The 20988-nt window shown below is 34.4% G+C and overlaps 1 protein-coding gene across 6 annotated transcripts in view; it reads left to right on the forward strand.

Moving 5' to 3' along the window:
- LOC105055750 (uncharacterized) overlaps nt 1-20081 on the forward strand; it is a 22860-nt gene extending 2779 nt beyond the window's left edge. Inside the window, exons 1-24 of one of the 6 annotated variants that reach the window (XM_010937713.4) lie at nt 1-12; nt 1366-2180; nt 4151-4256; nt 4387-4488; nt 5795-5854; nt 5990-6068; nt 7756-7903; nt 9454-9577; nt 9701-9881; nt 11729-11757; nt 11921-12069; nt 13143-13245; nt 13383-13478; nt 13558-13610; nt 13715-13838; nt 13976-14038; nt 14164-14223; nt 14305-14466; nt 14753-14826; nt 14906-14999; nt 17194-17330; nt 17446-17526; nt 17994-18099; nt 19875-20081. The exon at nt 1-12 is cut by the window's left edge and continues 123 nt beyond it. In XM_010937713.4, coding sequence (XP_010936015.1) covers nt 4432-4488; nt 5795-5854; nt 5990-6068; nt 7756-7903; nt 9454-9577; nt 9701-9881; nt 11729-11757; nt 11921-12069; nt 13143-13245; nt 13383-13478; nt 13558-13610; nt 13715-13838; nt 13976-14038; nt 14164-14223; nt 14305-14466; nt 14753-14826; nt 14906-14999; nt 17194-17330; nt 17446-17526; nt 17994-18099; nt 19875-19946 — 2052 coding nt within the window. In that variant the 5' untranslated portion in view covers nt 1-12; nt 1366-2180; nt 4151-4256; nt 4387-4431 and the 3' untranslated portion in view covers nt 19947-20081. Of the gene's footprint in view, nt 13-1365; nt 2181-4150; nt 4257-4386; nt 4489-5794; nt 5855-5989; nt 6069-7755; nt 7904-9453; nt 9578-9700; nt 9882-11728; nt 11758-11920; nt 12070-13142; nt 13246-13382; nt 13479-13557; nt 13611-13714; nt 13839-13975; nt 14039-14163; nt 14224-14304; nt 14593-14752; nt 14827-14905; nt 15000-17167; nt 17331-17445; nt 17527-17993; nt 18100-19690 lie in introns of those variants that run through there. The other 5 variants (XM_029267744.2, XM_010937712.4, XR_833750.4 and 2 more) reach the window with 5 other exon arrangements.
- Nucleotides 20082-20988: the final 907 nt, after the last annotated feature.

Raw genomic sequence — 20988 nt, forward strand, 5'->3', positions numbered from 1 at the left:
TGACGTCATCAAGTAAGTAACTGAACATGCTTCAATCCCTACTTCAAGGCTTTCATAGATAACTAAAATATGATTTAGGTCAAGAATGCCACATCGGTGCTTTTGTAATGCCTGCATGCAATATAAGTGGTCATGATAATAAAAAAATCAATTTTTAGAGGAAAAAAAGAACAAACAAATCATGTGTTCGGTCTTGCCTTCACTGTAATTATGATTCCTGTTCGCCCTTCGGAGCATACACCCAGGTCAACCATGCTCATTGCTATTGCTTTTTATATCACTTATACATATTACATTGGGCCCCTATTTGATCTAAGGTATGGTATATGATAAAATGAAATAATCTGGTTTTGTCTAAGTATTATCATCAAATGTCATTTCTCATAGACTAGGTATTTTAAAAAAATTGATGCCCCACTTTTTCCTATCCAGTTTGAATAATTCAAACTTAAACTATTGTTTTATAGAAATAGCCTAAATTCATTTTAAATTTAAAATGAATTAGAAATAATTTATTCTGCACTAGTCCTTTTATAGCTTCACAATCAAAAAAAAGAGTGACTAGCTATTGATGTTAGGTCACAGGACTTTCACTGATTTCAAATATATTATAAATATTATTCAGAAAATTACAATGCGACCATTTTGACTTATTTTGCTCGAGTTACAAAATTTCTCCTTTTGCTTTAAGATTGTTTAAGTCCTCAAAATTGTACTTGAAAAGTAATAAGATCATTTTATCCTTATTAACTCGATTTTGGAATTGCATCATATACTTATGGCAGTTGGTGCGAAAAGACTCAAGCATCCTTCTAATTCTCTCCGATCTGAAGAGAGAGGAAATGGTCTCATATTCTCTCTCTGTTAATATTCTTCAATAGAGTAGGATTTTGTTAGTGAGAATGATGTGAATGGTAAGAGGGATGTTAGTTCTACAACTTCACGGGCAGCATTGATTTGTTGTATCTTGGACAACATCACCTATGGTCACAAAGGCAATGATAAGATGTGGTGCGGTGGTAAAGAGTGTTGATTTGAAGAAGGATATTTTCATCATTTGATGAAGATGATTAACAATGTTGTATGGATGAGGGAAAGAACTTGCGTCTGAAGCTCAATTTTAAAAATTTAATTGAAAATTTTAAAATTAAAAGAGTATTCTGAAATAAAATTCAGACAGTCAAGTATAATTTATTCGTTATTGCTCGCAAAGGATTCTTACTCTTATCTCATGTATGATGTTCTTGGTCTCACGAGCTTGAATATACAATGATAGAGCAATGATTGTGTCTATTGCCGTTATGAACATCACTCGTGTCATCTAAGACGAGTTTCCCAATTTTTTCTTTTTAAAAAAAATAAAAGTAATTTCAGGATAAGAGTTTGTCAAGAGGAAGCGGTATGGATCGTTAATAAATCGTTATGTGATCAAATCACATCGCAGTGCCATCGCTGGTCACCTGCGACAGATAGGGGCCGTCAGTCCGCAGGTGACATCAACCGATTTGCACGAATGTTAAAGCAATCCATTATCGTTCGCATGGCGCAATCCAACGGTTGACGTCGCGAAGAAGCGAATCATTCTTTCGCGCGAAAGAAACAACCGGAACCCATCAGGCAGTGAGGCCTACGCCCTGTGGGCAGCCTATCATAATCCAACGGTCTGCATTGATCCGAAGCTATCGTGAGGCACCAATCACCTTTCTACTCCTATAAATTGAAGTAGAGCCTACTCCCCTTCTCTCGTTTGCCACTTCCATCACCTCCCGTTCCCTCCCTTTCTTTGTTTCCAAGCGGTGGGAGCCGAAACGGATATTTTTCTCAGCCGATTCCATCGTCTTCGGGTCAAGACGTCTTCGCGTCAAGATTCCGTCCGCCGCCACCGCCGCCGGCGCCTGGTGGAAGGAGGCAGCCATCTCGCTTTTTCCCGGCGAAGGGCCGGCGATCGATGTCGGAGACGGAGCTTGGCATGGGAGGGAGGAAGGAAATTCCGCTTCGGAGATGGAGGTGGGGAAGATTCCGCTCTGGACGCCGAGGAGGATTCCATGGGCAGTTCAAGAACCTGCCTTCCTCCCTTCTTGCTCTTCTTCTTCCACGGGAGATTATGGAAAGAGGTAGCGGAATTGAGAATTAGATTCCGACTGACACCGTCTTATGGTGTACTAGGGTTTGAGATCGAGGTAAATTCATAGCTCTCTTAGAGTTTCTTGTTTTGTTATATTCGGTTCTTGAACTCTTTTTTTATGCTAGTTTCGTGTTCAACTATGTCTTATGATTTCGATTCGAACTTACCTCGCCTATTGGTTCTTGAAATCTCTGGCCTGTCGTTTCGGATTAGACAAGTTTATCTTGTTTCATGCTAGATTCCGTGCGATAAATTTGTTCTTGAAATCTTGCTTCAATCTTAGAATCAGATGAGATTAATTGCCAGAATGTGTTGTTCATCAAGAACTTCACTTATTGATTTATTGATCTTTCAGGTTTTATTGTTTTTGGTTAGATCAACCTCTCTCGTTTCATGAGAGATGATGTCGGACAGTGCAGTTTCAAGATCTTGCTTCTATCTCCGAATCTTCTTCGAAAACTGTCAGAGGACATCAAGAGCTTCACTTCTTGGTTTTTGAATCAGGAACGTCAACCATGGATTTTGTGATCTAGACCCTTTTCTTCCACCACATTATCTCTTTTGGCTAGCCAATCAAGAAACAATAATTCCAAGATTGCCCAGAATGCTTAAAGGGATCTATAATAGTTATACTTCTCATAATGAATTTCTAAAATAAAATCCTCAGTGCCATTCCAAGCAGCCTTATGTTGGCTGATTGTGAAGCTGTTCTCAACCACTTTATTTAGTCCTATGGGCAGAACATGACATTCACAAGCTGTTCTCATATTTGTCAAGTTCTCTGCTAGGATTCAAATGTCAACATGAAGAACTGTGTTGTCTTTTGCGCCATGTCTAATTTTTAGAGTACCTCAATGAATCTAGTTACATCCTTGTATTGTAAAGTTTCAAAATTAATACGATAATTTCAAGGTGGAGTATATTTGCGTAGATTAGGTCCTGTGAAATGATCATACTGGATGATGTGGAGAAAATTCTTCTTGAGAATTTTTGGGAGAATTGAAAGTCATTATATCATGCATTTATGCTAGTAAAATTATTGCATATGCACAAAATTAATGTTCTGAAGCTAGTTCACCAAAACATAGGTACCAAATACGTCACAATCTTTTTGCATGACAACTCAAAATGAGCTGTACATAATATTATTCTTATGGAAAGTTATGATGATTAGTTTGGTATAGTGGATTTAAAAACCAGCTAATACCGATACAATGATCATAGCTTTAGCAACATAACTGGAAAATGAAAATATGCCATTTTTTGCTACAGATAAAAGAGAGAAGAGGAAAGAATTGAAAAGAGAAAATATTAGGTTGAAATTGCAAGGGTACTCACTTCTTTTGCTGAGCTTTTTAAGGGTGCAAACTTAGGTGCTTTATATGTCAAAATATGTTTTTGATTTGAAAGTAGCATCCTGTAATATCTATTTGAATTGTGTGTCTAAGCATTTCTGCATTTGGTAGATGTTCTGTTTAGTTGTATCACTCTTTTAGTTTAAAAATCCTTGATAAATGGTTATTTGATTGGCAAACCTAGATAAATAACCTCATGTTCAACTTGCATAAGTTATTAATCATATTTGGACTTAAGACAACACTGTCATGACCAGACTCATCCTTTTTTGGTTCAATACCTTGTGTCCAATATAATTATTGGCTTAACAATATGGAAGAAAAATAGAAAAGACTATGGAGGTTCTTTCCATGGCATTTCCATGTTGTTATAACTGATGAATATATTTAACACCAGAACTTCAGTGTGGTGGCCCTTCTTTTTCTGACATCTTTTATCTACCACATGCTGTGCTGAACCTGGGGGAAGGTATTGACTTTCCTTTCTATGGCAACAAATTTTGGACCAGAATAAGTTCTTTTGTTGAATGACATGTGCCACTCAAAGTCTTGTCATGTTATATTAGGCTTTAACTTTAATAGTAGAATCATTTCCATTAATTTCCTTCTTGTTTTTTATCAGTTCTCCATCTCTGCACAAGAAACTAACATATCAATCTTGTTTTGGAAGGTACCTTGATGAGCATGAAAACAACCCTGATCTGGACCATGATGAAACATTGGAGCATTTCATTAAGTCGCATGGATACTCTCAGTTATTTCAGAAAGCTTATCTTGTGAGGGTGCTTGTGCATTTTATCAAAATGACATTCTTGTTTCTTTAATATAACTTTTGGAGTAGAAACTAATGTTCCTTGTTAAACTATCTGCTCTTTGTTGGTCTGTAAAATTTGTCCAATTCTGCAGGTTCCGATCTGTGCTTCTATCTGGTCATGCCCTTCAGAAGGAGTAATGAGCTTCTCTGCATTTTCTGTGCTTTCATTTTGCCGTAATCACCATCTTCTTCAGGTTAAGATCCCTTTGATTTCTTTTGGGTACTATCCTGAATTATTGTGAATTTGTGATGATTTCCTTTAGATTTTTGAAACTACTTAGTACTATTGGTAGATTAATCTGTTTTGCAAAAAGCAATAAGCTGTAAGGGTGTGTGGTGAATGAGCAGTAGTCCAACCTCTGAAGACCAGAATAAGAAACTGTCAAAAGCACCCTAACATCTAGATACCTTCTTTTGGAAGCACTCTGACTGCCTTACCAGGAAAATAAAAATTAAAGGGGTTATAAAGGAGTCAAGAACAAGCAAACTAAATGACCATGCTTACCTCTATCCAAGTAAAACAACTGATTTTTGTATACAGAAATCTGGATTAAAATTTTTACATGTTTTTTGTACTTTCTGAACACTTTGGTATGATTGGTCTCTATAAAAAGCTTATATTGTTTGACTCATCCTAATAACTCCATGACAATATCGGTTGATACCACGGTCTTATGTCTTAGTACTTGGTCCTATACCTGTACATTACCAGTACGGTATTCTATGACACCATATTGACACAAGGTCAAGGACCCAAGGTACTCAGTTGTTGCACCACACAGCGTTGGCATAATGCTGTATTGAGCTCCTAAGTATACTGGTTCCCAACCAATACGAGATGGCATGCTTGGATGGTTTGATATGTAAAACCTTGTTTAATATACTAGATGCTTTAGATATAGATTCTTCCATTAAATTGTAAATAAATATTCATTGGATTAGGGAAAAAAAAAAAAAGGAAAGTTAGTGCTAGTTTACATCCTTCCATGCATATATTCATATTTTCTATCTACTAAGTCTGTTTAAATCAATATGCATAGAGGTTGTTTTCTTTTATACTACTTTTACGTGTACCTTTGTCAAGCAGATCTGTGTCACTTGTACATTACATTTTAAACACATAGGTTGCTTGTGTAATGTGGTTTGAGCCATCACTATAATTTTATAGCAGCATTGATCAAAATGTCTAACAATGTCATGTTGCTTGTTAACAAGTAATTATTAGAGCAAACTTCATAAAACTTTTTTCAATGATGAGTTGTGGTCAGACATATAGTTCTACACTACATGTTATGTACCATTTGGCTCCAATCTGATGTGTGAAAGTCTTTAGAGCTTGAGATATTTATTTTGTATGTTGGAATATCTTGTTAGATATGCATAAGATAAGTCTACATGATATCATTCTTTACCCTTCTCATTTTAAGCTGGATCTTTTATCCCTTGTATAGCCTATATTAATTCATAAATATGGACCTGTTGATCTTATTTTCACTCCAGCTATTTGGCCGCCCACAATGGCTTACTGTCAAGCAGCGATCACATTGCTATGTTAGAAAGGTTGGACATTTACATTATTTGAATTCATACCATCAAGTAGCAGTGATTTTACTTGGTTAATGCAATGAGGATATGCCTCTTCTTGATGATGTTACATTTCAATTGAATTTATAGCTAACCTATGAGTACTATCAGGTAACAGGAGAACTAGAGAGCAGGTACTGTCAAATTAGAACAGGATATGCAGTGCAGTCTGTCTTAAGTATTGATGGAGGTAAATGGACTTTTCTGGCAGATGGTTGTATTGGTTCTCATTAGTGATGTTGAATAAATCTTTTAGTGTTGTTTAAAAAAATTGATGGTGCAATAATATCAGACAATTCAAAAGGATAACTTTCTCTATGTTAACAATTTAAATTAAAAAAAAAAATCATTTTGGTTGAATTGGCTAAAAAGTATATCACGATGAACAAAATTAATGGTAAAAGAATTGGAAAGCTATCGTTTATCTAAACTTTAGGAGCACAGGTAGTTATGGAGGAAATTTAAATTGTTTTAAGAGGGCTCAGCAAGGATAACAACATTTTTTTATGGTGAAAACAACATCTCTATTTTTGTTTCTGCATTTAGTGAAAGATATGCTATTAATTGTCAATGATTGTCGGAAGTTTGTTTGATAGGTTCTGAACTGATGTTAAGGAACAATAGGCATGGCCCAGCTTGGATGCCAGATGGACATTGTCATGCCTTCATTATTTAGATGCCACTTTGCTCTTTTGGATTTTATAATTTCTTGCTGCTCTCTTTCATCTTTCAACCGTTAAGCTGTTTATGTACACATTGTTGGAAAGTTTTTTTAGAGATAATCCCATGATTGTTTTAGTTCCAAATGTAACAGGAGAGGCTGACATAGTTGTATGAAAGATACTCCCATTTGGGCCCCATGAAGATTGTTTTGCAAAATGAAGAAATGTGATGGAACGGTGGTCCTATAAATAGACATGATCAAATGATGTATCAATTTAATTTACTGAATGTTTATCAAGGGAGATGGTAATGTATGATTTAAACTTATACAATAGACTTAGCATGAAAATATATTCTTGTGTTGGATGCAATTCGTACAATAGTTGGCATGGAGACTTAGGTTTTAAGTCCCAGCAGGATGGGAGGGGGGCATCTCGGCCGTCCCATACCGTTCCTATAAGAAAAGGGGACCTAGATGGGGTTTGGACTCCAAAACCCATCCAAGCAAGGAGAGAAATAGAAAGAGGAAAGAAAGGAAGGAAAGATGAAGAAAAGAAAAAGGTGAAGGTTCAATAGTATGGAGATTGGTGAGGGGACTCGTTTAAGATTGCTTCCAATTGCAACAAATCTTGTGAAGTTGTGATTGGAATTGCAGCCAATTTTGCCTACAGCTCTGAGTACAAGATCTGGGCTCTTTTTTGCACTTCAAAATGGAGCTTGCAATTGCAGTTACAACTTACAAGCATCCAAACTGTTGTTTTGGATGCCTGCAATTCAGTTGCAGTGTTTGCAATTGTAACCTGCTTAATTGTAGGCAAACAAACAGCTCTTAAGGAATTCAATGTGCATTCCCTATGTAGTGCAAGAGGATCTTGCGTTCATTAGGGACACTCCCTCAATGGTGGTCCAAAATGGCGGCATAGTCTCACAACAAAAGCCCTTGAAATTTATGTTATTAATATTAATCTAATTAGAAAACCCAGTGTTGGTAATTGACATATACTGATTGCTCCATGATTGTGTTATTTAGGTCATGTTACAGTAACATGACTAATTTTGCTTTTGCAATTATTTGGTTAATGCAATGATACTGATACGTGTGTGAGAAGACCAGCATAAAGCATGATCTTTATGATACAAGCACCAAGTTCGTGTAGTTGATTTTGATGACTGAGCTGGGATTACTTTCTGCTAAAATAGTCAATCTGGAGCAGGTTGCTGTGTGGTAGGAGAAGACCAGTCAAAGGAAACATATGATGGATGCATAATTAGCATACATGCACCAGATGCTTTGAAAATTTTAGGGACACAAGCAACATATGAGGAATCAAGGCTACTTGGTGCTTATCAATATGTATACAGGTAAGCTAATTGCTTTTTCCTGTCAGTGCTTAGATTTCTGCTGATCTTGCTTTATAGTACTAATGCCACTTTTGCTAAACTATGGACTCATAGCCCAACAGCATGCTTGATTGTAGTTGAATATAGTGTTATATAGTACTAATATCAAGTAATCTGATATAAATACTAGAATAATTAATGTATCATACAACAAGCGTTGAAATTACTAGAAGAAATGTCCAGAGCATTCATAACGTATTAGAGTTTGACATGTGCTGTAACCATTATCCGTCTAAGCTTGAGCCCCCATCAATGCGCTCTGGAGTTTGCATTCTACAGAATAGTATATCTGAAAGGTGTTTGGACTTCTCTTCCAATCATTTTTTAGGTTATATCATTATGGACCAATTCATAGCTCATTCAGGGTACATTATATATGAGGTATGGCAATTTTTTTGTATTCCTCATGTTTGATATCACATGTAACTTGTTCCATATCAGGGCAACTACTCACGTGATCCCGCCAGAAAATTGCTTTGGGATGTGCTACAAGTACTTTGATTAGACTTTAGGATGTGCAGGAGAATATCTATCAATGACATATGAAATGCTTTTTTGGAAGTATTGCTTGTGTTATATGACCAAGATATTCTCTTTCTTGAACATTTTGACCAACAGTCGGAGCAACTCTGACCAAGTGAGCAATAAGGCCATCTCCACCAATCTGAATTTTCAGAGAAATTTTCTTGTATGAAAACTCTTCAGTTCTGAAAAGCAATGAAATGTCTTTAATTAGATCAGTACTTGGACTTTAGAAAATAAATTGTTCTTTTACTCTGTCATTTTTAGGATACAGGTGCCTCCTAAATTGCATTCCAAATTTTTTAAGTGTCCCATAGTGATTCTCTATTTCTCTCTATCCCTTTTTGTGGAATTCTTGCATCTGCAAAGATGTTGTCAAATTTATTAGAATTGTTAGATTATGTCTGTCCTCAGCCATCATCTTGCCTGATTTGTTCCTTCTGTGGCAAGGTTCTTTATTATACGTATTTCTCTTTATTGTCTTTGTTTCACCTAATTGTGACAACAGAATCAGTGTTCAGCCAAGTCGATCTATGAAAGATGGTTGTTGGTTCTTTAAAACTAATATTGAGGACTATAAGATGAATGAAAGTTGTTTACATTTATCTTGATCATAAAAAGACCTTTGTCTAACAAAAGTTGTCAAAATACAGTTGTAATTTTAAAACAAGTATTTCCAAAAATGTTGTAATCTACATACTCGAATTTGGTTTGTTCATCAAAACTTGACCCTAGGACTTTTTGTTTGTTGTTGGGCTCAGCAGTCTGGGCCAAAGTGAGGCAGAAGTCATATATGTAACTACATGTTTACATGATAAAAATATAGTCAACCTAGAGGGAATTTGTTCCAGTTAGGAGCTAGGCTGGGCATGTGTAATTGGTTCAAAGATGGTTTTGCTTTCTGCTTCACAAAAACCAGTGACTACTTTTCTTCATATTTAATCATTATGAGTTGATATTTCAGTGAAACTCTTATTTATATGGCTCAGTGACATATATCTTCACCATGACAAAAGTCTGATGCCCCAAAACCCATCAGCATGGAGTGCCTGGAATTTTCTTGGGACCACAAACAATGGTGTATGTGTTACATATTGGCTCAATGTGCTTCAGGTGTGTAATGGATTTATCTGGAAATTTTGCCATATATCATTGGTTTCACAATAAAAAATTGTTTGACGAAAACTTTTTGATTCTTTATTCCACTGAAGTCTTCTTGTTGCGGTGACATTGCAGAATCTTGGTTCTACCAATATGCCTTTTCTTGTGACTCTAAATCCTTATTTCGTTCCTGAACATATCTTGCTTAAATGGACCACTAGTCATCCCATTCCATCAGTTGCAGCCTCAAAAGCTTCTCTTGAGCTAGAGAAAATTCAGGGAAAAAGAGGAATTTGGTTTTGTGGAGCATATCAGGGTAATTGAACACTTTTAACTTTCTTTTCAATTGAATAGAAGCAACCCATGTTTCTTCTATGAAATCATTAAACACTTGTTGCAAAGTCAATATGATAAAAGCTAAGCTACTTGTTTCAGAGGAACATCATAGGAGAGGTAAGTAGAAAGGCATGTCTGATTGTACAGTGTGTTATAATCAAGTACTGGAAGTTGCAACTCTTAAGACTATTAATATTCGTCTTGAAAAATAATGACAAATACTGGGATTTGTAGATGATGCGGGACTGCTGGAGAGCAGTAAATTGTTATTTATTTAATGATAAGAGTCAAGAAGATGTCTTGAAACCAAAAATGCTGTCAAAATTGTGAGCATATAACCTTAAATAAAGCGTCTGTTATATGATAAGAATCAATTCACTGATTTTCTTTTGAGCTTCATAGACTTGCCTATATTCTATATTCAACAAGGGACATAGTGACCTGATTTTCTGCATTATCAAGGAAATTTGAAATATTTGAAATATTATATTTTGTTATTGTTATTCATTTTCAGTTTCTGTCCCTTTTTTTCCTCCCACTTGATACTAATTTTCTCTCATTGTATTATGAATAATTCCTATTTTTGATTGTTTGAATATATTTGAAATCGGTGGATGCCTAGTAACAATTATCTCATTATTCTTGAATAAAATCTTGAAATATCTATGTATATTTGAATTAGCTTATAGTGCTCCGTATTACTCTTGAATAATTAGATTATTCTTGAATGTTGTGAACTGGTCATGAATTATTCACAAGTTAGAGTTAGACTATATGCCGAATGTTAAATCTTTGGTAAAAGATTTGACAATTTCAATATCACATTTTGGCCTCCTAAACTAAAGATCGGCACAGTTGATTTTGATCTATGTCTCTGAAAATGTGTATCTATATGTGTGTACATTATGTTTTTCTTTTTTCTTTCAGATTTTTGTCTTCTGTTTTTTTTCCCAAAATTGGTGAAGTCACTGAATTTCTCTTGGACATTGAAACTTCCCCTGGCCCAACCATTCACAGATGCTGACCTTGTGATATGGCACCAGTAATTGGTGTTATATAAGCATATGCAGTAGTAGATGTAAAGTAAGAGAGATAAAAGTAGTGAGAACGGGTTTTGGGATAGATTTCAGTGATAATAGATGTAGCCTATAATAGAATTTACTGGTTAGAAGTATTCAAAAAGCTAGCCATGAAGTTGGTTAACCCTAGATGATCCAGCTTATAGTTACCTGCAGCTGCTATGTTATATCTCTTTTGTGCTCCCTGCTCAAATGTCCTCTCTGCACCACCGAAGTCAACCTGTATCATTCTATAATGTCCTCCAACATGGATTGTGATTTTATGTACCTAATATAGATTTTCATTTGTTATGTGATTATAGAGAGAGACATGTTTAACTAGTGATCTATATTTTGTTTCCATGTGACAGTAAGGTGCCTTTATATCAACTTGATCAGTAGCAAACTGAAAAATTACATGGTAGAATTTCTGGTAAATATCAGCTTTGATTAACTAGTTACATGAAAATCAGTTTTTAGATTAAGGTAATTGGTGGTGCTATGCGATTTTTTCTAGACTATTGATGGGGGATAAACTAGATGTAAAAGCGTTTGTCTGGTAAAGTAGCAAACTGCGTGGTGTAGGCATATTTCTTATGCATTACTTGTATCAATTATAATATGTAATGACTTGACAGGAGCCTTTCACCTTATCAATAGCAGTAGCACCAGTGCTCAATTGTTATATAGTTTTAATTGATTTGAAAAATTTATCAGTTAATTTTTCATGTCTGATACTTAAGACATTCCTTTCTGTGACTATTTTCAGGTTTTGGGTTCCATGAGGACGGAGTGAAGGTAGTACTATAACTCGTTCAGCTTATGTATGTCAGCAAATATCTAAACATAACTGGGAAAAGTAGAATGCTACTTTTACAAGATTCTCATTACATTGGTTTATCTTGAAACACAAAATAATCTGCAACATACAGTGCAACATGAATCTTGGGATATTTTGCAGACTGGAATAGTTGCTGCTAACAGTGTGCTTGGAAAGGACTGTGTTATTTTGAGAAACCCAAGACATATGGTACCTTCATTGGTGGAAACTGGAGCACGACTTATAGTTACTAGATTTCTTGAAAAATATGTCGCAACTGGTTGTTTGACGTAAGTTTATGGATTCTTACTGTAGATTAACTGATACTATGTGTTTTTTAAGTAATAGTGGACTAGGTATCTCTCTTAGTGTTGCTTATACATATGGTTTGGCAAGTGTGACTGGTTTTATAATTCAAAAGTCTGTGGATCTTTCTTTCCTTTTCTCATGATAACACTATGTAAATCTGCGGAAGCTTATTCATGTCATTCTAGTATCTTGTTGCAAAAACAACTTCCAACTGACAGGTTGAACTGCTATGTTCATGACAAATTGTAGAACATTATCCAAAACAATGTCTAACTTGTCATTCATAACTTGTAAATGATCTGGTCAAGTAAAAACAACCAAAAAGTGCATCCTTTAAAATTTTATTGTTCGGTGCCAGATCTTGAATGACTATGGTTGTTGAAAGGAGAGAGATGTTGGATATTTTGTTGTTTTTTAGTGGAAAACTGAATGTATGGATACCTTTCTGTTACCCAATAGATTGTCTTCTACAATTCTATAAATTATAGAAATTAAATTAGATGTTAAAATATATTTCAGAACATAAGAGGGGAATTGAGCCACATCAGGAATAGCTAAAATAATGTTTGCTTTGGATGGTATTCATTAACTTCTGGGAAATAGCTAACTCAGATAATCTACAAACAGTTATAAGATGCAGTATTTTTATCCTTCCTTGGATATGAGAATTTCCTAGATTTAGTTTCATATGTCCCTGCTATGTCAATTTTTTTTTTCTTTATGCTGGTTAACAATTATTTCAAGAGTTTGTTGAACTTCTCAATCTGCTGATTGAGCTCTGAATCTTTTGGGTCAGTTTCTTTATAGTCTTTTTGCTTTTTATTCTTCACAAAATTGCTGCTGAGTTAGTAAACTTTATCAATCTTTCCAGGCAATCATATGAACTTGATGCTGCTACTTTTATTGTTTAAAGTATCAACAATTAACTGATATTTATGTAAAATGTCCTATTTTCATTTGTACTTGGTGTTTTCATTTTCCTCCCACCCTATAAAACTCATCTGCACGGATGAATTTGTCCCATACAGATAATTTGGCATGTGATTATGTGCAGATTGCTAGAAGAAGGTGGCACTATTTTTGTTTTTGAAGGAACCAACAAGAAAAGTTGTGTAAAATCTATTCTGAAAATTCATGATCCACTGTTCTACTGGAAGGTCCAGTTCTGCTCGTTTAATTTGGCCTTATTTTATATAGTCTTCTATGTATTGGTTCATGGGCCATCAGTTAGCCGCTTCTATATGATGTTTAGAATATGGCCACTTATAAATCGGCATTGATATTTGTTTTGCAGGTTGCTACAGAAGCTGATTTAGGCCTTGCATATGCATACATAAATCGGTACTTTTCTGTTGTTGATGAGCAAGAAGGTCTCCTGGATCTTTTTATGGTACGTACAAATTTCTCATTCTGAAATATTAATGAAGTTGGTTAATTATCTTTAATCTACATTTCATTTCTTCCTGCAGATTCTAATTGTTAACAGGGATCTGAATTATTCCTGCAAAAGCAAAACTAGAAGGTTTTTCCATGTAGCTGTTTATTGTAATCATTATATACAGACACAGATTCCTAATCTTTAATCCTTCATTTTTCTTGATTTTTTGAACTCGGCAACTTGGTTAGGGGCTGGTGGACACCTATACTTTTTACAGCTGGTCTTCAATCAGCTAGATACTTTTTACGCCACATCTCCAGGCATAATGCTGTAGCCCAAACTCCCAAGAACATCTCCCGTCATTATGATCTGGTCGGTTTTTAAATTATCATATTTAAAATGAACTTAGTTTCCTGTTTATTACATCATTATCCTTTTGAGTGATCTTTTCTTCTGCTTTCTTGTTCTTTGATACATAATTTGACAAATTCACTTTTCTGTGCATATAGAGTAATGAATTCTTCTCTCTATTTTTGGATGAGACAATGACATACTCTTGTGCAATTTTTAAGGTACATAGCTTTTCCTTAACCTGAATTAACAATGCATAACCATTTGTTCTAATTTCTAATTGCCATGATTATAATTTAATCTTGCTGCGCTAAATCTAAATTGCTTTCCTGATATGATTTGCTAGATGGAGAATGAAGACTTAAAAGTTGCTCAGCTACGCAAAATCTCTCTTTTGATTGAAAAGGTATTCTTCATAGTGTTAATTTTTTGCATATCTATCTTTCTGTGTACCCTTCTAACATTACTCTACTTTTAAATCATCAAGGCTAGAATCAAGGCCAAGCATGAAATTCTTGACATTGGTTGTGGTTGGGGAAGTCTGGCAATAGAAGTCGCAAGGCAAACCGGTTGCAAGTATACAGGAATCACGTTGTCTGAAGAACAACTAAAGTTTGCAAAAAGAAGAGCACAGGAGGCTTGTCTGGAGGTTTTATTTCTATGCACCTTTGATTGGAAAAATAAAATCACAAAAAATCCCATTCTTCTGGAATTTAGGCTACCATAATGGGGTTTGCTTCCTAAGTTCAAAAGTGGTTTTTGAATGAACCAAGCAGTAAGATTTTGCATTTAGTATCAGATTGAAAATGCTTCATAGTAACATAGTGAGAAATAGAAACTATACCTTTGTTGTCATTTTGGTTTTGAGAATTATAACTTATAGATTATATGTTTAGAATATTGTGCTTTGCCTTATTAAGGAAATTTACTTTCAGGACCGTATTACTTTCCTGCTATGTGATTACCGCCAACTACCATGTTACCAAAAATACGACAGGATTATATCCTGGTACTGATCACTACCAGCTTTTTTGTGTGAATGTAGCTATAGAAATATAGAATAATGTATTAACAACACTGTATTGCAGTGAGATGATTGAAGGAGTTGGTCATGAATACATGGAAGAGTTTTTTGGCTGTTGTGAATTACTGCTGGCTGAAGATGGCTTATTTGTCTTACAGGTGAACATTTATCAGTTTATAGACTTGGTTGCGGCAAACTTTCTTGCATAAGTTAGAATATTCTAATATACTTTTTATGTGAATGGACGATTCTTATATTTTAATAGAAGATCAATATATTCATATATATTGCTTTACATTATTATAATTTTTCAACTTGCAATATTCGTACAGATTGGTTGCACACCATGGAAATTTTACACATGTAGACAGCTAAAGTACCAACTGCTATAATTTATCTTTCCATTTTAGGATGGCGTTCAGGTGTCCCTATCATTTCCTTTTCTGAATGTTGGAGAGTGTTGTGCAGTCCATTAGTGCAAAATCACTTTTACTGGTTATATGGTCTGCACAATGTGTATAGAGATTAGAGACATCTCATGGCGACAATATTTATAATTATCTTGGAGCTGCTTTTAATAGTTTGGCAAGAAAAATTTTGGCTTAGTCTGTTGTTGGAGAATGTTTTCAGTCTTTTCACTGGCAAAGTTGTTGTAACAACAACAGCATGCTGATATTTTACTAATGAATAATTGATATTTAAATGTATGTCAACTTCAAGCATTATCTTAATTTAACCCTGTGCATATCATTTGTTTTACTAATTAGTAAATTGTGCTTCTTTGAGATTCAAATTCTCATGAAGTTATGCACTTCTGAACATACACTGGACACGAATAATACTTGGGTACTTTGTCATGATATCTTGCTCTATAAAAAAATGTACTCATATACACGGTAAGCTTTATATTACTATCACTTACATTGAACAAGAAAACATATTGCATGAGTTTGTCAATGAGGACACATGGCATCAGATATGAGGAAAAACTCCCATCACTGAGCTTTTATGTTCATAAGCCTCTCCGGTGAGCCAATATGCTTCAGTTTCCCTGCTGATTATATTTGCTCCCTTATGAGCCTTTAGCCGTTTTGCCACATTCCTTACTTCGAAACACTTTCTTTCTAGACCACATATTTTCCCTTTTAATGCCCTGTTGGCCACAGCACTCTATGGAGAAATGCTCAACATAAGTTGATAATTTCTATTACTAAGTGGACCTATACAGGATTCTTTATGTTGTCTAATTTCTGATCATCAGCCCACGACATCCTGATCATCAGCCCACGACATCCCATGGTTAAAGAAACCATACCATGCTACTTTTTTACAAGAAAATATTCTTTATTTCAAGCCCTTACACATACCAAATCAACCTAGCTGTTGCAACTCTATCATTATTTTTATTGAATCACTGCCATTGAATTTGTAGCCATATCTAGCCCAAATTTATATAGTACAAATGCTTTAGAAGGATAGGGGTTGTATCTTTCATGTGAAAGGATTCACCTTCCTTTGCGCAAACCACCGTTGGATCATGCAATAGCCACTTTGAGATCTGAGCAGGGTGTGATCCAACAGTTGAGTTGCAAAAGAAGATCAATCATTCTAAACACAGTATGGATATTTTATCAATTAAAAATAAGGTTTAAGTATTGGATATGACATCAATTAAAAATAGGTACGGAAGTTTATTTAACAAAGCATATATGCTTATGTAGATGGCAACCCACTTATCTCAGCTTAATGTTGTATAAGTGACATCTTTTAAATTTTATAATCATATGTTATCATAGATTATTTAATATTATCAGTATAAGCGCTGTATTATACTTTTATGGCTATGGTGGCATTTGTCTCTGCAACGATGTTGAACACAATCTTTATTGTCAAAATTTTCTGCATCAAAGATTCTATTTCATTGGCCATTGGCATGCAGCAGGCTTGCCTACTTGGCCCTGCATATGTGTGATCTGAATTTCAAATGTGCATTTTTCTGCTGATAAAATTTCTTGTCCTGTCCATTCAAAAAAGAAAAAATTTCTTGTCCTGAGTTAATTCTCTTGATTTTGAGGTCAATTATACCCTCTAACAAGTGAACACTGTTTGGTTTCTTACCATTTTTAAATTGAATGTTGGTTAAATCATAAAACTAGATCATACTTGCAGAGCATTGTAATTTTGTAGGCAAAGCCAGTCTTAGAGCAATTTATTGTGGCTTGCATTTCTTATGAATTATCTTTCCAAGTTATTTTCTCTTACTGTTTATAAAGCACTATAATGCATGATAGTGTCTATGATAATTTGTTTCTCTCAATGTGCTAAGGTGGTTCAATGTTGGTTATCATTCAGTTCATCTCCATCCCAGACGAACGGTACGATGAATATAGGAGAAGCTCTGACTTCATAAAGGAGTACGTTTTTCCTGGAGGATGCATTCCTTCTTTGAGCAGAATAACTTCAGCTATGGCTGCCACATCAAGATTCTGGTAAAAAATAATCTCATTTCTATTATACTTTACATGTTTTAAATTTGTATTTACATTCGTATCATCACATTCTTGCTCGTTTAGAAGTTCATGGTAGTTTTCTCATATAATGCAGTGTAGAGCACGTGGAAAATATTGGCATCCATTACTATGAAACATTGAGATGCTGGAGGAATAACTTAATGCAAAATAAATGGTACACTCCATCTCTTTCTGCATATATCTGCAATCATTTTGTTGATCAGGATTATGCATTTGTTGTGGTTGAGTCATAAAAGACAACAGTCAACTAGCATGCATGTCTATGTTAAATGTCGGAGTATCAATTGGAGGTACTTTTATAGTTTGCATAGCTTTTACCTGCAGGGCACAACAAGCTGTTAATTTTCTAATAGATTCTTCAATTTGAGATTCCAACTGGTTTTCTGGGTGTCATGGTCAAATGGCTGATTCCAATCATTTTATAGGATGTAAAAATGATTCCCTAGATATCATTGAGGGACCAAATTCTTAGAGGTCTTAATGATTGGGTTAACATGAGGATGTAAATAGTTTGACTGTAATGGTATGCCATATTAATACAGGGATTTCTTTATTACCGTACTGTGTAATAATATTACATGCATAGATGTGATAATTTGGCATTGTATCTTTGGTTTTCAGTAAAATTCTTGCCTTGGGATTTGATGAGAAGTTCATACGCACCTGGGAATATTATTTTATATATTGTGCAGCTGGTTTTAGATCACGTACACTTGGAAACTATCAGGTATGTATCTGAACTAGCATACTTATTTTTGATGTTCTTTTCAGGGTTTTAGGATATAGCTAACAATATTTTATTTAAAACATGTCACTTATGATTGTTATCATTAAGTTTGTTGGTAAGATGCAGCTTAAGCATGCATTCAGCATGCCCAAAACAGACGCTTCCAAATACCTCATGGCCAGTAGCAATGATATATTCCTGCAAAGGCTAGCTAACCAAGAGTGATGAGGGAATCTTTTTGAATTCCAGTTTTTAATTAGTTATATCTGCCATGGCCCATGGTTAGACTAAGGCTGCATTTGGTTGTAGAAAAAATCCAGACTCGCTTGGCTAAATTGGAATTAGTTGGAAGGGATGAAGGATGGCTAAATTGGAATAAGTTGGAGGGGATGGAGGAGGGTTAAATTATTCCACCTTTTTATTGGAGTAAGTTATTTCTCGGTTAAGCAGAATAAATAAATGGGTTAGAAAACAAAGTGAAGCATAACAGTAGCAAATTTTATTAAAATACACATTCTGTCCTTTTGAAAAGGTGGTTCACCCGCACGCTCAAATGAGTGCTTGATTCAAAAGATGTGGAATAAGTGGGTTAAGAAGGCTTTTTTCCCTTGTGTTCTCCAACCAAACATACTCCAAGTTCCAAATAGGATGCAATTATAAAATATGAATAATTATATGACTGGCAACACCACCATGACTAGTTTTTGATTGCAATGAATCTAGGAATACTTTTTTTTTTTTGGTAAAATCTAGGAATACTTTTAAAGAGACATTTTCTGTTGGCAGTATTAAAATATTTTTGCATGCCCTTCATACAAATAATATTCTAGAAGAAAATTACTAGCTGCTATGTTATATGGCATTAAAAATCTGTTTGGTTTAGGAGAATTGGACTTTAGAATAAGAATAGATGATTCTCATTCCAGCCATCTGATTGAAAAAAATTTTATTCTCATTCCAATTTCAAGGAAAAATTGAAATGATCCAATCTTCTAAAATTTTTTTTTTGGTAAATCCAATCTTCTAAAACTTAATCCCTAATCTTTCTTAATATTTAAATTTCATTTTGATCCGAATTTCAATTATGGTCACATTCTAATCTTTCTGATTCTGATTCCAATCATGAACCAAACATGTCCTAAAAGAGTTCTAAGTAAGCTCTATATTTTTTATCAACTTAAAATCTTCATCTACTTGCTTTTTCTCCTCCATCTCTAGCCAAGAGTTGAATGACTGATGACCTGATCAACTAAAATCAACTTTAACAATATGGAACAAATGACCCTACATGCTAATCTCGATGCAACATCAAGACGTCTCAAGACTCTCTCAAATATTTAAGCTCAGAAATTTCACCTTACCTTTATAACTTCGGTCTTGTTGGGTATGGTTAATGAATAGGAAAGCATTAAAAGCTTGTTATTATTAAATTTCAGCTATAGGCAAATGAAAAATGATTTCATATGCTGACAGTAATTGTTATATTCACTATAGGTTTGAATTTTACCTTGATCTGTCGCAATGATTTTTTTTTAGCTATTATCGCATCGTGCACGCTTTTTTTTTATTTTTTTTGGGTTCATTGAATCAGGCCGTGGTATCACTTGTAGCGCACACGCACGCAAAGCTAGGTCCAATCTGTATCTAACAAATTCATTTATTTCACTTTATTTCTTTCAACACGGTATTCCTGTTTTATTTTTTCAGCATTTAAATCACTACGTTGATCCTCTGCTTATTGGTGTAATAATTATTTCTATCATTTAATGGTGCAGATGGTATTTTCTCGTCCTGGTAACCTGACAGCTTTAGGTAGTTTGTACACTGTTCGATCTGATTGTTCATAGTAAATTCAAATATTTGGTTGTAAGATCATATCTGTCTCAAATCATTAGTTTCACTGGCAGCTTCTGAGGTTCAACAATCAAAGGTTTGGATTAACATCATGGATGAAGAAGCATAAAACATTAGTATTTTTTAAACTTCTTCAATTATTTCTGGAGAAAGTGAGCGAAGAATTAGCTTCTAGTTTCTAAAAATGTAGATATTTACACTTCTTCCAACCTCTCTTCGTTCGTCCAATCTCATCCTCCGTCCTGTTGCTCCTCCTCAACAAAACTAACTCCCCAAGCCTCACTGGCCATCATTTTATCTAATGCCGAGCTATCCTTCATGTATGGTTATATTGTTCGCTCCATCCTCACTCTTTACCTAATTGCCTCCACTTGATGTTAAACTCTCCTTTATCATCGGCCACCATGCTGGCCTCATCCTCCCTCTCTCTCTCTCTCTCTCTCTTATCGTTAAATTAAAAAAAAAATCTAATTATTATCAAAAAAATCTAAAAAATTAAAAATAAAATATTTATTTCCATATTTTTTAAAAAAATTGTCAGCAATGCAAAATGCAGCATTGCTTCCTAGATAAAGCTTTGGGATTCGTATGGTTCATGAAAAATGGAGAGAAGAAGAGATAATTCCTGAGAGAGTGGAGATTTCTTATTTGATTGAAGTTTTAATAGAAAAAATGAAAAAAATCTCTTCCTATAGAAAGGCATTTTCTACGAAGTAGAAATCAATTAGAATAAAAATTAATGATATTTTTTTTTCAAAAATATCTTTTTAAAATTCATGACTAAAATTTTATAAAATATCAATAAATAATTAAGATAAAATACTGAATATAATATTAATATTATTTTAATATTTATATAAATATAATATAATATAATAATATTTATTATATTTTAATATTTATATTAATATAATATTTTATTTCTAATTTTTTTAAAAAAATTGTCAACAATAAACGCAACCATGCTTCCTAGATAGAGCTTTAGGATTCATTTGGTTCATAAAAAGTGGAGGGAGAAAGAGATAATTCCTGAAA

Source organism: Elaeis guineensis, chromosome 12, assembly GCF_000442705.2.
Source record: "Elaeis guineensis isolate ETL-2024a chromosome 12, EG11, whole genome shotgun sequence".
Lineage (NCBI taxonomy): Eukaryota > Viridiplantae > Streptophyta > Magnoliopsida > Arecales > Arecaceae > Elaeis > Elaeis guineensis.